A 17,292-nucleotide genomic window follows, 5' to 3' on the forward strand; every position below is an offset into this window, starting at 1 on the left:
TCTTGCCCCTGAGATAGGGACATCAAGGCCTTTTCCGCCTGAAGTTCTAACTGAGGTTCCTCGTAAAGCAACCCCAAGGCCAGAAAAAACGCATCCACATTGAGCAACGCAGGATCCCCTGGAGCCAATGCAAAAGCCCAATCCTGAGGGTCGCCCCGGAGCAAGGAAATCACAATCCTGACCTGCTGAGCAGGATCTCCAGCAGAGCGAGATTTAAGGGACAAAAACAACTTGCAATTATTTTTGAAATTTTGAAAGCAAGATCTATTCCCCGAGAAAAATTCAGGCAAAGGAATTCTAGGTTCAGATATAGGAACCTGAACAACAAAATCTTGTAAATTTTGAACTTTCGTGGTGAGATTATTCAAACCTGCAGCTAAACTCTGAATATCCATTTTAAACAGGTGAACACAGAGCCATTCCAGGATTAGAAGGAGAGAGAGAGAGAAAGGCTGCAATATAGGCAGACTTGCAAGAGATTCAATTACAAGCACACTCAGAACTGAAGGGAAAAAAAAAAAAAAAAAAAAAAAATTTCAGCAGACTTCTCTTTTCTCTCCTTTCTCTGTCAATTAATTTAACCCTTTGGGGCCGGTCAAACTGTTATGGTTCTCAATGGCAAGAGGACATAGCCCAGCAAACATAAGAACTAGCTCTTGGAAGGATGGAAACTAAACTGACCATGAACTAAACCTGCCGCACAACTAACAGTAGCCGGGTAGCGTTGCCTGCGTTTTATCCCTAGACGCCCAGCGCCGGCCGGAGGACTAACTAATCCTGGCAGAGGAAAATATAGTCCTGGCTCACCTCTAGAGAAATTTCCCCGAAAGGCAGACAGAGGCCCCCACATATATTGGCGGTGATTTTAGATGAAATGACAAACGTAGTATGAAAATAGGTTTAGCAAAATTGAGGTCTGCTTACTAGATAGCAGGAAGACAGAAAGGGCACTTTCATGGTCAGCTGAAAACCCTATCAAAACACCATCCTGAAATTACTTTAAGACTCTAGTATTAACTCATAACATCAGAGTGGCAATTTCAGATCACAAGAGCTTTCCAGACACAGAAACGAAACTACAGCTGTGAACTGGAACAAAATGCAAAAACAAACGAGGACTAAAGTCCAACTTAGCTGGGAGTTGTCTAGCAGCAGGAACATGCACAGAAAGGCTTCTGATTACAATGTTGACCGGCATGGAAATGACAGAGGAGCAAGGTTAAATAGCGACTCCCACATCCTGATGGGAACAGGTGAACAGAGAGGATGATGCACACAAGTTCAATTCCACCAGTGGCCACCGGGGGAGCCCAAAATCCAATTTCACAACACATCCCCTTTAAGAGGGGACCCAGTCTGCATGAGGTAGCACATCTTCTCAAGCTACCAGTCCGTACTCAGCAGAAGCTCCGGTGCGGTTTCTTCGCAAAGAGTCCTTCTTTAAGTAAAACCAGTAGGGAGCACCTTTAAGAAGGTGCAAACTATTTACAAGCAGTTTGTATCATGCATTGTTCATGATTCTGCAGTTCTTGATAACTGGTGCAAAAAGCAGAAAACAAACAAAAAGCAATAGGGATCCCGGGTCAACAAAGGGATCCCTTTAAGAGTAACCCTAGACGGGTTTTAGCAGCAAAACAGCAGAGAAACAAACAGTTAACTATTTACATGTTCAGGTTTCCGAGGTTTAGTTGGACGGCTTCCAGGGTTGCACCTGGCACTTAACCCCTCTTGGCCCGGGAAGGGTGAAGTCCAGGGTTGCACCCAGTGCTGGACAAATGCCGTTAATCCGTCTTTCATGTATGGTTAGGTCATGCACAGCGATGGAGGTCTGCGCAGCTTGAGTAGGGGCATTTGCTGCAGCAGAGGTAGCGGCTGCTGCAAGATCAGTCACTGGAACGGAGTCAGCAGCTGTGGCACTAGCAGTCGCGGGAGTGGTGTCAGTCATCAGGGCAGGGTCGTCCTTCATACCTGCTTCAGATGCGGTCCCTCCGGTGCCGGTCTGATCTGCCTCTGCTGGGGTCTGGAATGCTGGTTGCAGGGCCTCGTGCTGCGACGTTGTCATCTCTGCTCGCAGCATCTCGCTTTCCGGCAGGGCCTTGCTTTCTGGCTTCGGAGCGCTGGAACTTCTTTCCTTCTCCGGACCAGACGAGGCTGCCGACAGATGTCTTGTGAGGCGCCCGATGATGGTCTTCTTCCACCCGGCCTCAGTGCTCAGCTGCGTCTGCGGGAGTTGATGGATAAGCTCGTCCGCTCCGGTCTGCAGGAGGTCAGCGACAACTATGGAGGTCTGGCTGCGGTGCCTCTCCGGGTAGCTGGGGGAGTCCTCGGCTCCGACCCCACGCTCCGGCTCCGGGCGGCTGGCCATGGCATCCTCCATGTCGCTGACTTCTTCTTCCTGGTCCTTTTCCCGCTCTCTCCTTCGAGGGCGGTTTCGCTTTCGTTGTCTCCGCCCCCCATTGAGGATCAGTAGGCGGATCTCGGCTGCCGACGGACACATCCTCAAGGGGCAGAAATATTTAGACTGGGCGGCCATTGTCTTTCGCGCTCTCCAGCTTGTCTACGCCCACTCCACGCCCTTCTTCTTCTCCTGCGCTCTCCTTAGCGCTGTAATGGCGGCGGTTTTGGCAGAAACTTCTGGCGGCAATTGGCAACACACAGTCTTTGCGATAAGTCACAGTCCAAGTATAATAAATCACAGTTCCAAGGCACACATGACCTGATTCTTCAGGCTTAAGTAGATCCTGTTCGTGACGCCAAGTTGTAGCGCCCCCACTGCCGCAGGGCCGAGGGGTACCCGGTACCGGGCCTCTGAGTCTCTGCTCTGGGGTTGTCACGGTGGCTAGGCCCGGTCCGTGACCCTGCTGAGGGGCGTACAGTGAATGATAGTTGCTGATGGTGGTGGTGCAGTAAATAACGAGGACACCAGGTTGCAGTCTCTTTACCTCTTTACTGAAGGTCTCTGGGTCCTCAGTCCGGAATATGAATCATCAGGCTGCGCAAGTCCGGCCGGTCCAATGGCACCTCCAGAGTTCTCTTCACAGGTGGAAATCTGTGCCTTCCTACTAGCGCTATGTGTTGTGGTCCTTCCCTGCTTTGCTTACGGAAAGTCCCCACAACTGTTGTGTCTGTTTCTTAAGTTCCCTCACAACTCGATTAGATGATGTTCTGCTAATCCTCCGTCCCTCCCTGATGTTACGGTTAGGACGGCACCCGTATGACGGGTAGGCTCGGAGCTCTGCCGGGACCCTAGAGTCGCCCCTCTCCACAAGTTGCCCCCCAAGACTGCATAGGTGATTTAGGTGAGACAGCCCACCTTTGACTGACTGTCCTGCCGTTGGTTTGAAGTATTGCCTGAAGCTGAATATAGTAATACTTCCTCGGCGTTCCGGACGCCGGTTGTGCGCCTCAGTAGGATGTTGCCTCGGTCTTACAGCACGACTCCTACTGGTATTCTCCTTCTTGCTTTGATTTCGTTTCTCACTCAGCACAATATATCTCGCTTCTGTTCCTTTCTTAGGGCACCGCTGCTATGCTGAGCAGGCACAGTCCCGTGACGTTCCTTCTTGTAGCCAGGCCTCTGTCAGGGTCCCAAACCTGACAGAGACCCTACCGAATCTTTCCCCACAACACCCTCTGCCACCAGGTGTTGTCTGGTCCAACCCAGTCAGCTTTCTTTCTAACTTCCTGCCTGACCCCCAGTTTTACCCACAGTGGTGAGGAGTGGCCTAATAAATAGCACCCTTAGCTCCCCCTGGAGGCCCGACTGTGAAATGTATTGGTGTATGTGATACCTGGTCAGATGAACTCCTTCAGTGCCATCAGACGTACCATAGCCCCCCTTAGCGGCGGAGCCAGAGTACTGCAACGACCAGGACTCTGGGGCGCTGCAACTGGGCATCCAAATTAGACTCCTGGCCTGAATTGGCAGAATATGCGTTGCAGGAGCTTGCTTGCCCAGCAGCTAGTGTGCTATCAGAAAGAGTATTCAGTGCTGCTGGTTCAATATTAATCGAAAAAAGGACTCGTCTGGCTACCCAAAATGTGGATGATCTCACCTTCATTAAAATGAACCACTCCTGGATTTCAAATTATTTTGCCCCACCTTTCCCGGCTGACACCTAGCTTTCCTATAAAAAGGTCTTGCTTGTGGACTGGTCTTACTGAGTGTTAAAATCTCTTAATTTGCAGCAGCTGTTTGACCAGCATACGACATGTTTACACATCCCCCAATGGGAAAACTCCCCCCACGGGGCCGTTGTCTCACTCTCGACACTTGGCGCAAGCACCCGTTAGTTACAGTGCTGTTTGTCAGAAGAGGTGGGTGTGCTCGCTTTTGGTCGACGGCACTGCCACTGGGTCCCTCATAGTACAATGTAGTGTCTCTGGCGGTGGTTTTGCGCACCCAACGTCAGACACACCGTTGTAACATGAGGGGCCCTGGGGCGGTACCGCCGGCCACAAGAGAGTCCCCCCCCCAGCTGAAACTGTGCTCTACCACGTGCCAAATTATCTCGCACAGCTCCACCAATGTTTAGTCTATGCGCTGACATCATTCAATGCCTGGCACTGACAATCAATACCAATTTGTTGACATCTATGATGATAGTTACAGTAGTCTTGGTCAGTATCCTATATTGACACCAGTAAATACTAATTTACTGCCAAATTACTTTGTCATAAACTCTGCAGATGAGCCCACCCCTGTACCTAAGCATGCCACCCTTTTTTTTAATTTATAGTTGTTTTGCGAGACATTAACATCTATTTATTTTGGGGGAGTACTAACTGTGTCAGACACTTCTTGCAATACTCCTCCACTGACCACAATGCTGCCTGCCTGTGTATCCATGTAACCGATTTAAAACTGCCATGCCTGCCTATTGTTTGTTATTTTAGGCCTTTGTTAGCCTGTCTGCGGCCCCTACTTGCAATACTCCTCCACTGACCACACCAATGCTGCCCGTGTACCCCTGGAACCTATTTAAAAGTTCATAGAGCCTAGTTATATATTTTATTTACTATTAATAAGGCCATGATGGACTACGCTGTACCACGCTACAAGCTAACCAGTCGACACTTCTTTTGCGAGAAAAGCCATCCCAACCCTCCACCAGCATGTAAAAGACCGCATTGTCCATGCACTCTGGCAATCTGTGAGTACAAAGGTGCACCTGACAACAGACGCATGGACCTGTAAGATTACGTGTCCATTAAGGCGCAATGGGTTAATGTGGTGGATGCATGGTCCACAGGGGACAGCCTACTAAGTCTGTCTGCAGTCCCTAATTCAAATTGTCCTCCACTGTCTAAATCGGAGCTTCCACCTTCTGGCTTTCGGCCTATAGTATCAGAAATTAAACTGCATTTGGCCTTTAACTTTGGTTACGGCCTACTAACGGTGTCTGCCCCTCCCTGGTGTTTGCCCTCAACTGAATAAAGCTGAGCTTCCACCTTCTGGCTTTCGGCCTATAGTATCAGATATTAAACTGCATTTGGCCTTTAACTTTGGTTACGGCCTACTAACGGTGTCTGCCCCTGCCTGGTGTTTGGCCTCAACTGAATAAAGCTGAGCTTCAACCTTCTGGCTCTCATTAAGTGCTGTGTTTTTAAAAATTGGTGGTTAGGGCCTACTAACGGTGTCTGCCCCTCCCTGGTGTTTGCCCTCAACTGAATAAAGCTGAGCTTCAGTCTTAGGCTTTTGGCCTAAAGTATCAGATATTAAACTGCATTTGGCCTATTAGTGTGTTTGGGCCCTTAAAACAGTGTCTGCTGCTCCTGGGTTTGCTACTCCACTGAACAAAGCAATGCCGCCTGTTTAGTCCTGTTACCAATTTTGAACTGCATGTAGCCTACTTTATTCTTTGGCCCTATATCTGTTTCCTCCTCATCCTGCCCATTGCCCAGCCACTGCTAGATGAGTCTGCTGGTACATTGACCTAGACCACTACATTCCCCTTGCACTCTACACAGCCAGAATCTGACCCTGCTGAAAGTAAGGTTCCCCTTCCCGCATGTTATACCACCTTACACAGGGACAAAGAGGAAGGTGCAGATTAAAGTGCAGGTTCCTTCATCAGGTGGGGTGGGAATACTCGTTGGCGACGTCACTGGCACAGGGCCCCTCAGAGTACGCAAAAGTGTCGCTGCTGGTGGGAGGCGCCCCCGCCGTGCAAACACACCGCTGTACTTTGAGGGGCCCTGTGCCAGTGCCAATGCGAACGAGTGTGCCCCCCTGCTTGCTCAGGATCACAGCACTTGCAACGTTGAAATACTTACCTCTCCCTGCTCCACCGCCGTGACGTAGTCCACGATTCCTGGGCCCACGAAAAACTTGAACCAGCCCTACCCCCCACAAATTTGCCAAATGACCCCCAAGTTCCATTGAACAACTATTATTATAAAGTTAATTAAGATTGACAAGCTTCAGAAACAAGAATGGATGTTTTTGGCATTAAAATGGGCACTGTAGGTGTTTTCCTGGCCTCCACTCACTGCCGACTATGATTCCCCATTGACTTGCATTGGGTTTCGTGTTTCAGTCGATCCCTGACTTTTAGCGATAATCGGCCGACTGCACTCGACTCGACTCTGGACAAAGTCGGGTTTCACAAAACCCGACTCGATCTTAAAAAAACTAAAGTCGCTCAACCCTAGTCCAAGCACAGGGAGCGAACACAAAGACAAGAGGGGTGGCAAGAAAGGGAAGTCACAGGAGCAGGGTAAATAGGCAGAGGACAAAACACGGTATCAAGGGGTCAGTTGCTCTTGCCTGGGAGCATGAATTATCACGGACATTGGTCTGCACGCCACAGCAGACTGAAATAGCCCCAGAGAACCCAAAACAAGGCAGAGAAGGTTAACCCCTGCACGACCAGACTGGGGAGAGAAAAACAAGACACAAACCATGGCCTGGATCATGACATTTAGGCTGACATAGAGCCTGTTGGTAGATTGTTAGTCATATTGTCTGTTCAGGCCACGTTTATTGCCAAAATCTGCATCCAGAACTTTCAGAATTGTTGCCACGTTTCCTGTTTATTTCACAACCAAGAATCCTAACCTACACCTAGATGTCAACACAGCATGCAACGGATTCTAGACCAAACTTGAACTTCCTTTTGTTTCAGGACATAGAGTTTCTGTGGAACATTATAATATGGGGCAGGTGTTCTACTTGTGTGGACTTTGTTCACGGCTAATTCGCTGGTACAGCTGGTTAATTTTGGGATATTTTTAATATAATTGAGGACGGACTATTCTTCTGAGTTCATTGAGGTCACATAGGGATGGGAGAGGGATATTTGATTGGGGAATAGAAGTGAATGATTGTAAGATTGTAAACTGCTGTGCTGAACTGCAGGTGAGCCCATATATTACACCCACATAATTGATCCAGTCACAAGGGTGTATACCGGTAACGGTCTGCCGATTTAGATAGGCACACCAGTATGTAGATTTGTAGAAAATACAGTAGATACAGATTGTTTGAGTTCCATGCTGCATAACACAGGGGTTTCAGCCTTCTGGCTAAATGTCTGTATAATGTATTTTTTTATGTTTTCTATTGTCTGGTGAAATTACCCCGTATAACGAAGTAAAATAGTTACAAAGAGCGGATTGGGTATGAGTTGTTTTTTCTTGCCCCTGACTTCGCTGTATCCTGAAGAATACCCACCGATACACGACTTAGGCAATGTGCACACGTTGCAGTTTTTACCACGGATCCGCAGCGTTTCTGCAGCTGCGGGTCCGCAGCAGTTTCCATTGCGTTTACAGTTACATGTAAACCTATGAGTCTGACGGCTGTAGTAATCTGTTCAGAAGTTAGCGGCATTTAGGTGGTAAAAATACACCTTTTCATTTCTGTCATGCCACTTTGCATTAATTCCTGAAAATCACCTGAAGGGTTAATAAACTACCTGACTGCAGTTTTCAATATGTCAGGGGGTGCTCTTTTTAAAATGGTATAGGTTTTGAGGGTTTCCCAATATATGGGACCCTTAAAGGCACTTCAAATCTGAATAGGTCCCTAAAAAAATAAATTTTGTACATTTCCTTGAAAAAGTGAAAAATTACTGCTACATTTTTAAACCTTCTAAAATGCTAACAAAATAGAGAAAAAAAGAACATTTTACAAATGATGCTGATGTAAAGCAGGCATGTGGGAAATGTTATTTATTAATGTTTTGCTGTGGTATGACTATCTGGATTAAAGGGATAATTATTCAAAGTTTGAAAATTGCTAATTTTTTTTACACTTTTCTCAAATTTCTGATATTTTTTATAAACACAAACCATATCATCCTAAATGTATCATTATCATATAGTATAGTGTGTCACGAAAAAACATTCTCAAAATCACTTGTTGAAACGTTCCAGAGATATTACCACATCAAGTGACACTGGTCAGATTTAAAAAATTTGGCTCCGACACTTTAAACGAAATCTATCAGGTCATTTGTATGTAGTTGTCTAATACTGTATTATCTGGAAATAAGGCTTGGGCAGCCCTTTCAAGATATGTAATTTTTATTCCTGTACCCAATTGTGTTGCTGTAAGCCCCGGACAAATGTATTGTCTCGCGATCCATCCCACTTAAATAAGTCCTATATAGTGCATGTTATAATGTACACTGGTTACTAGTAGTACATATAGTAACCATGCATCTCCTTTCTAAGAATTATTTATATACTGACTGGTATGGGTATTTGCTCATTATTACCTACCAGGTGGCAGAAAAAGTGCTCCTCGTATCCGTCCTTCTCGTATTAATATTCTCTGGACTCCGGGAGAAGTGTACCATCTTTCAATGACCTTGGTGGCAGCAGGAAAATGTTCAGAAACATTGAACTCAAAAGAGGAATATAGCTCGATATGAACCAAGAAAGGACTTCCCACGACATCACGTTTATTCAGTTTTATAAATGGGATTTTTGGTTTAAGAGCCCAGAATAAGCCCATAGGACACACTCCATGGAAGTCTCCACCAGTGGCCGGAGTTTTCTCCAAATCCAACTTCCCTTCCATGTCTGTCTTGTAGAAAGCCCTGGAGTGAAATATTTGCCCTTTCTCATCCTTCAGCCATGCTGCTAGAGTGACTACCTGGTCGGGAGGAAGGCCCCAAGCTTGGATCTTGACTGGTTCATCCACCAATGAGATCTCAGGAGAGACTGTTAAGCCAACCATATCTGAAGATCGAGGAGTCTTAAATGGGAGACAAGTATCAAGAAGACAAAATTAAAATTACAGGCTTCAAGACAAGAATTTATTCTCGAGTTTTCACATGCGACACTTCATACTGTCAACCAGAATTTTACTTTGTACTGATGAGGAGCAAGAAAACACTAGTGGCGTTCTCCCCTAATAAAAGTACAGATGGCCATTCAATCTTTTCACTGGCACCCAATGTATTATGTTTATTAGGGTGTCTAAAACAAAGGGAAACTTAGGGGGAAGGTTTCTTTGTGCGCAATTTAGCAGAAAACAATAAAAAAGGGTTGTTGACGTGGAATAAAAAAAACTTGTAAAAATAAAGTTGTCACGAGAAGACTGCACCATGTACAGGAGTCCTCTAATATTTACGCCTGCACCACGGGGTGGCAGCAGCATTAGGTGTCCCGGAAACTGCACAACCTGCCATACTATACATACTGTACATAATAGGAGCCTTAACAACAGAGCAACCCTATTACCAACCCACAACACGTCACATTACATGGCAATGATGCCATGTGCTTCTACAGCAGCCAGAAAAAGAATCTTTTCAAAGGGCTGTATGACTGTATCAAAGCTGGCTGTTGGATTAGAGTTGGCCTCCAATGTGAGTCCTCTGATCTGAAGATATTGGCGTATGTCCTGGGTCCCAGTAGCTCCACTTCCTGCACAAGAAATAGCTGTTTGTGTCAGTAAGTGATCAGTGTTATATGTGAAAGATGCCGACTAGCTGCTCATTTTAATACCTTAGCCAGTCCTTTTCTATATCTATACATCATTTATGATAGGTTCCCCTTGTGGTAGTTGCAGACAGACAATTTTAAATGAAGCAGGGCAAGGAGAAGCACAACACTAACCCATTCACCACCCTAATCTTTATCCTATCAAGCTATAATATACTGTACACTAAGGAATGCTATACCATCCTAGGCCACCATCAATAATGGATATCAATATTATCACTAGCAGTGAGACTATGGAACTCTCTGCCGCATGATGTTGTAATAAGTGATTCATTACTAAAATTTAAGAGGGGACTGGATGCCTTTCTTGAAAAGTATAATGTTACAGGTTATATATACTAGATTCCTTGATAGGGCGTTGATCCAGGGAACTAGTCTGATTGCCGTATGTGGAGTCGGGAAGGAATTTTTTTCCCCATGGTGGAGTTACTCTTTGCCACATGGGTTTTGTTTTCCTTCCTCTGGATCAACATGTTAGGGCATGTTAGGTTAGGCTATGGGTTGAACTAGATGGACTTAAAATCTTCCTTCAACCTTAATAACTATGTTACTATGTTACTAAAGATCGCAATATACACGGGTTAAGATCTTTGGCGCTATTCGCATTAGTGCTGCGATTTCCATTCATATCAGAAGCTACAAGGCTGTTCCAGATCGGCAGCCAGATGGATACTAGTGAAAGCAGGGTGCGGGATGCAGTAACGGATAAAAGGCAGAGTAAGGGTGAAGATAAACTTTACTGTAACAAGGGTATACTCCACACAGGGAGGAGGGAGGATAAAGGGAGGTAGTCTTAACACTTTCAATATACTGAGGGGGTAGTTGGGACGGAAGGTATAACAAATGTCCAATAATAGTAAACTTATCAGTCCAACGGCTTCAGAGCGAGGAGTCTCAGATGCCCTCGGAGGTGCCGACACGGTCAGCACATGGTGGACAAGTAGCAGGCCTATAAGTGTCGATGAAGCAGTTCTTGGTGGTGACAATGAGTCTACGATGTCTGTCTCGGCGTCCTGAGTAGCAAAGAGAAGTGAAGTCCTTGGCACTGCCGGGGTTGGACAGAGCCAGGCAGAAGTAAGCAGGTGAGTAAGGGTAAAGTTCTGGATAAGTCACCCGGTTTCTTTTAGGTGGCACACGCACGTTACGTGGTGGCCCATGACGAAGAGTAACTTGAGCTGTGGGGTTCAACGGGAAGAAATCGGTACTCTGATCGCAGTCTTTGTAGGGAGCTGCCGGGACAATGTAGTGCGGTCCTGCGCTATCACAGTGCTTAGAGGCAGAGCGCCTGAATTCCCCTGCTGCGCGCTGCATCTTCCCGCTAAGTCTGTCGGTCTGGGTCGTTAAACTTTCCCCTAGACAATAAAGGTGACACCCCTGACAGTTCCGGCCCTCGTGCGAACAAGTTACCCCCGATCCGAGCTCTCTTCTTACACTAGCATTGCTCAACAAATCCCAATGAGTTTTAATAGGGGCCTATGGCATGGTCAGGACTAAGAGCTTTTTGATCAAAATACGTAGGACCGGCATCTCTCTGTTTTCCCTTTCATTATGCTTTTAGCATCTCTTTGGTTTTAATGTTTGTCTAATAAATGTGATGTTTTCTCTTACCCAATTTTTGCAGGTGCTGGATCTCCTTCCATACTTTTCTACACAATTCCTATAGCATCTACTAAGGTTTTGAAAGAAATACAGTAATAGTGCCGAATGTAGTGTTAGCTGCTTAACGTGAAGCTGTGAAGAAGTCTCTTAATAGAGATCCGGACACAGACATGAGCAGCATTTTCATGATGTATTCATGATTCTTCGGTCATAATGGGTGCAATATTACTGGCACGGTAAGATAGGATTGGACTGTTTCTTGATTCTCGGATGAGGAATCTGAGGATATTGTCCAGTTATGGGGCCGTGTCCTTGCCAGATGGAGACTTGTGAAGTGAGCTGGCAGACAACTGATGACTTTGATTGACTGTTATGCATGTGATATCCTAATAAAATGCTAATGGAGGGATGGGAGAATTACACAAAGACATCTTCATGGGATGAGTCATATGATCTATGTTGCCGCTTGAGGCTGAAGATCCTTAACAGCCTTGGGATCTTTTTTCAGATGAAAAAAATTTGCCTCTGTTTGTCTTGTGTGATAAGTGAGTATTAAAAATGTACATATCTGTTTATGGGTTATCTGGACTCTGCAGATAGTCAGGTAATATAACAGCTGAGCTCTAAAAGTTGCCCATAGACTAGATACAACCTGGAAATTAAAAAAGGTTTCTACCGCCTTTCCTTTTATATGAAAGCTGTACTAATGCCTTCTGTCACTGTAAAGGCCCTCACATACCTTTTTGAGCCTTTATGTGCCATTCTCCGCTCCCAGGCACAATTCCCTTTAGTGCCATGCTATACTTTCAATGCAGCCGTTTCTAGTGATCGCTGACTTCAATTCCACTAATTTAAAATGCCCAGATCGGTCATGATAGACAAAATGTCAGCATTGTCTTAGGTGCCTAGGTATGTGGAGTACTCGCTAATGGGTAGCTGGGTCAATGCATCTTTGAACAAAGTCAATTTCAATGAATAGCCATTAGTCTGTCTACCAGCTAGATGTTCATACAGCTGCCCAAAATTTCTAGAGAGTCCAGTTCTTGTGTCGAGAAGAAGAGTATTCAGTACTCTCCTCTTATCCTGGTGAGCTGGATTCATGAAGTTGCAGGACAGGGTGGACACATGGACCTAGGGCATTGATACAGACAGCAGGACGGCACATAGAGGAGTGATGACTTGGATACACTGGAACAACAAGACCAGGAGGCCAGACAAAGAGAAAATTGGTGAAACCAATACAGTACACAGATGAAGGCAGAGGAGCCACCGGTGTATTGCAAGAATTAATGCACAGTATGAATATAACGGCTCATTGGCTTACTGAAACTGTGATAACTCATCAGGCCTCTGTTTTCTGCCGAAAAACATCATTAATTCTGTTTGGGTATCAAAGACAGGGCTTGGTTTCTAGAGAATTTGCTCAACAGTTCTTTTCTCAAATTAATTTCCCAATTAATATTCCTGCTTTCTGCTCCATGTACCAGTCTAAATAGATCTGGATAAATCTATCTAGATCAATATCAATATACTGCTCTGGCAAAATTTAAGAGACCACCACATCAAAACCCTGTCATGGCCAGCCCAATCTCCAGACCTGAACCCCATTGAAAACATCTGGAATGTAATCAAGAGGATGATGGATAGTCACAAGCCATTAAACAAAGAAGAACTGCTTAAATTTTTGCGCCAGAAGCAGTATGAAAGACTGGTGGAAAGCATGTCAAGACGCATGAAAGCTGTGATTAAAAATCATGGTTATTCCACAAAATATTGATTTCTGAACCTTTCCTGAGTTAATACATTAGTATTGATGTTTCTAAATGATTATTGAACTGTCCTCCCATCTATCTTCCTGCTCCCTCTTCGACCGCTTACAATCAGGCTTTCGGTCACACCACTCCACTGAAACTGTCCTAACTAAGGTCACCAATGACCTATTACCCGCCAAGAGCAAGCGACACTACTTTATCCTCCTCCTCCTGGACCTGTCCTCTGCTTTTGACACAGTGGACCATTACGTGTTGCTGCGGACCCTCTCATCCCTTGGCATCACAGACTTGGCCCTATCCTGGATCTCGTCATACCTAGCTGACATTCAGCGTCTCCCACTCACCACCTCCTCACCTCGCCACCTATCTGTCGGAGTCCTGCAAGGCTGAGTTCTAGGGCCCCTGCTCTTCTCCATTTACACTTTTGGCCTGGAGCAGCTCATAGAATCTCATGGTTTTCAGTATCATCTCTATGCTGACAACACACAGATCTACATCTCTGGACCAGATATCACCTCCCTACTAACCAGAATCCCTCAATGTCTGTCCACTATTTCATCCTTCTTCTCCAATAGATTTCTAAAACTTAACATGGACAAAACAGAATTCATCATCTTTCCCCCATCTCACGCGACCCCCCAACGAACCTATCCATTACAGTAAACGGCTGCCCACTCTCTCCAGTCCCACAAGCTCACTGTCTCGGGGTGATCCTTGACACTGATCTCTCCTTCAAACCACATATCCAAGCCCTTTCCACTTCCTGCCGCCTTCAACTCAAAAATATTTCACGGATCCTTAAATTCCTAAACCAAGAATCTGCAAAAACCCTTGTCCATGCCCTCATCATCTCCCGCCTCGACTACTGTAACCTCCTGCTCTGTGGCCTCCCCTCTAACACTCTCACACCCCTCCAATCTATTTTAAACTCAGCTGCCCGACTAATCCACCTGTCCCCCCGCTATTCCCCGGCCTCTCCCCTCTGTCAATCCCTTCACTGGCTCCCCATTACCCAGAGACTCCAGTACAAAAGCCTAACCATGACATACAAGGCCATCCACAACCTGTCTCCTCCATACATCTGTGACCTCGTCTCCCAGTACTTACCTACACGCAACCTCCGATCCACACAAGATCTCCTTCTCTACTCCCCTCTTATCTCCTCTTCCCAAAATCGCATACAAGATTTCTCTTGTGTATCACCCCTACTCTGGAACTCTCTACCACAACACATCAGACTCTCACCTACCATCAAAACCTTCAAAAAGAACCTGAAGACCTACCTCTTCTGGCAAGCCTACAACCAGCAGTTACCACCGATCGACCAAACCACTGCACGACCAGCTCTATCCTCACCTACTTTATCCTTACCCATCCCTTGTAGACTGTGAGCCTTCGCGGGCAGGGTCCTCTCTCCTCCTGTACCAGTTATGACTTGTATTGTTAAAGATTATTGTACTTGTTTTTATTATGTATACCCCTCCTCACATGTAAAGCGCCATGGAATAAATGGCGCTATAATAATAAATAATAATAACTTGTTTTCTTTGCATTATTTGAGGTCTGAAAGTGCTGTTGTTTTATTTTGATCATTTTTCTTTGTCAGAAAAAAAATGCAAAATTTATTGCTTGGAAATTCAGAGACATTTTGTCAGAAGTTTATAGAATAAAAGAACAATTTACATTTTACTCAAAAATATACCTATAAAGAGAAAAATCAGACAAACTGAACATTTTGCAGTGGTCTGTTAATTTTTGCCAGAGCTGTACGTATCTGCATAAATATCTGTGCACAGTCTAAAAATGGTCTGCATCTTTTCTCTACAATCTCTTAGTTCATGGGCATCCCCTATGCATCATTCTCCTGTGTCCACAAACAATAAAACAAAGGCCAGCAATTGGGCACCCACTGTATAATGGTGACCCTCAAGAGTGGACACAGGGTAAGGCTGCTTTCACACATCAGGTTTTTTGTTTCAGGCACAATCCGGCAAATCCGGATCTTTTTTTTATACACGCCGGATCCGTTTTTTTCCCATAGAGTTGTATTAGCGCCGGATTGTGCCTGAAGGACATGCGTTTCATCCGTTTTGTGCTGGATCCGTCCCTTCAGGCTTTTTTGCCGGACACAAAAAACGTCTCCTGCAACGTTTTTTCTGTCCGGCGAAAATGTCTGAAGGGATGTTTCCATCAATAAACGCATCAAACGGATGTGTGAATGAAGGATTCCGGCTACCGAATCCGTTTTTACACATTGGATATGCCCAGAAGCATTGTTTTCGTTTTTGGCATGTTTCTCTCTCTCTCTCTCTCTTCTCTCTCTTCTCTCTTCTCTCCTCTCTCTCTCTTCTCTCTCTCTTCTCTCTCTCTCTCTTCTCTCTCTCTCTTCTCTCTCTCTCTCTTCTCTCTTCTCTCTCTCTTCTCTCTCTCTCTTCTCTCTCTCTCTTCTCTCTCTCTCTTCTCTCTCTCTCTCCCCCCCAAAATACATGCGCGGTGAGGAATGCCGGATCCAGCTAAAAAACGGATCCGGTGCATCAGTTTTTCAAACCGGATCCGTTTTTCACACCGGATCCGTTTTTTAGCAAATTGGCCGGATTTAGCCTGAAACAAAAAGCCTGATGTGTGAAAGCAGCCTAAGATGTCATTATTGCGCAGCAGCAGCAACATTAACATTTAGTTTTCCGTAACAGCAATCAAATATATCACAGTGCGGTCTGATTCCTATACACAGCAGCCGCTCAGATACAGATCATAATGACCGTTCTGAGGAAAGGCTGGGACTTACAGTCACACATGTTGCTGATGGAAGCACGAGGGGCAGCAAGCCAAGTGGAATGTGATGGGGCGGAGGGGATGTGAGCCCATATAATTATAAGGCACAAAACGTTCTGCGACCGCTGTGAGCTGGGAGAGACAATCACACAGCTGTATAGTCAGCTCCTGCAACTACTTACCGATAAGTCCTCAGCCCCATAGAAAAAAAAAGTCCTGGATAACTCTTTAACTCTTAACTATAACCTCAATGCAAAACATGCATACAGCACTGTGCAGATAGGAATCGTTTCTATATTCTATCTTGCTTATGTGCATTATCTGCAATGGCGACATTAATATAATGCAAACTGGAGAGGTATCGAACAGCTCTGCTATAATTGAAAGCCACCTACATAACAATATTGGGGCATGATACAGCGGCGTCTAAGATTAAGCTGCTGTGAACAGAGCTAACTCTGATCACAGCAATCACAGCAATCACTCTCAGTTGCAAGCTGTATAACACTAAGCTGTATGGAGTGCGCTCAATGCCAGTGGGACAGTCTCAATTTAGGGGAGCTGTCTTTGTTGCCCACTATGCCCACTGTGTCACGACTTTTACTCACTGTGCGGTGTATCGTCTCCTGCCGTTCAGTGAAGTCTGTGATGTCTGGTCTGCTGCCGTACAGCAAAGTTTGTGATGTCTTGTCACCTGTCAGATTGAGCTGTTTACTGATAGTTTCTCCTTTGAGGGAGGACCGGCTTCTCTGTGCTCTGTACACATGTACTTGCATTCATTTAATTAACTCATTATTCTCTTTTCTTGGTCTTCCTGGGACTCAAACACCCAACCTGTAGCATTATAGGAAGCAGCAAGACTTAAGAGCCACAGGCTGCAATGACAAGTATAGGACAGTTTTCTGTACTTGAATGTGTAGTATATAGTCCCATCTTCTACAGGTAGATTCTACTGGTACATAGAGCTGCACCTCCATATACCAAATACATTTCTGTGTACGGTAGCTTTACAGTGAAATGAAAGTCAAAGTTTTTTTTCTTCCTATAAAATTGCTAAAAAAATAATGAAATAATGAAAAAAAGAATTACATTTTGAATGCATTTTAAAAAATATAATTAAACATCAGATTATCAGCAAATAACGAACCTATTCCTGTAATCGGGACAACCTGTACAATACAGTGGACAGTGA

General features: G+C 45.3%; 1 protein-coding gene across 1 annotated transcript in view; it reads right to left on the reverse strand.

Annotated features, from left to right (window-relative positions):
• LOC143804700 (acyl-coenzyme A amino acid N-acyltransferase 1-like) overlaps positions 1-16,846 on the reverse strand; it is a 98,787-nt gene extending 81,941 nt beyond the window's left edge. Inside the window, exons 1-2 of the mRNA XM_077283063.1 lie at positions 16,709-16,846; positions 8,728-9,205 (exon numbers count right to left, since the gene is read on the reverse strand). Coding sequence (XP_077139178.1) covers positions 8,728-9,187 — 460 coding nt within the window. The 5' untranslated portion in view covers positions 9,188-9,205; positions 16,709-16,846. The remainder of the gene's footprint in view (positions 1-8,727; positions 9,206-16,708) is intronic.
• Positions 16,847-17,292: the final 446 nt, after the last annotated feature.

The sequence above is a fragment of the Ranitomeya variabilis genome, chromosome 1 (assembly GCF_051348905.1).
Source record: "Ranitomeya variabilis isolate aRanVar5 chromosome 1, aRanVar5.hap1, whole genome shotgun sequence".
Classification (NCBI taxonomy): Eukaryota; Metazoa; Chordata; class Amphibia; order Anura; family Dendrobatidae; genus Ranitomeya; species Ranitomeya variabilis.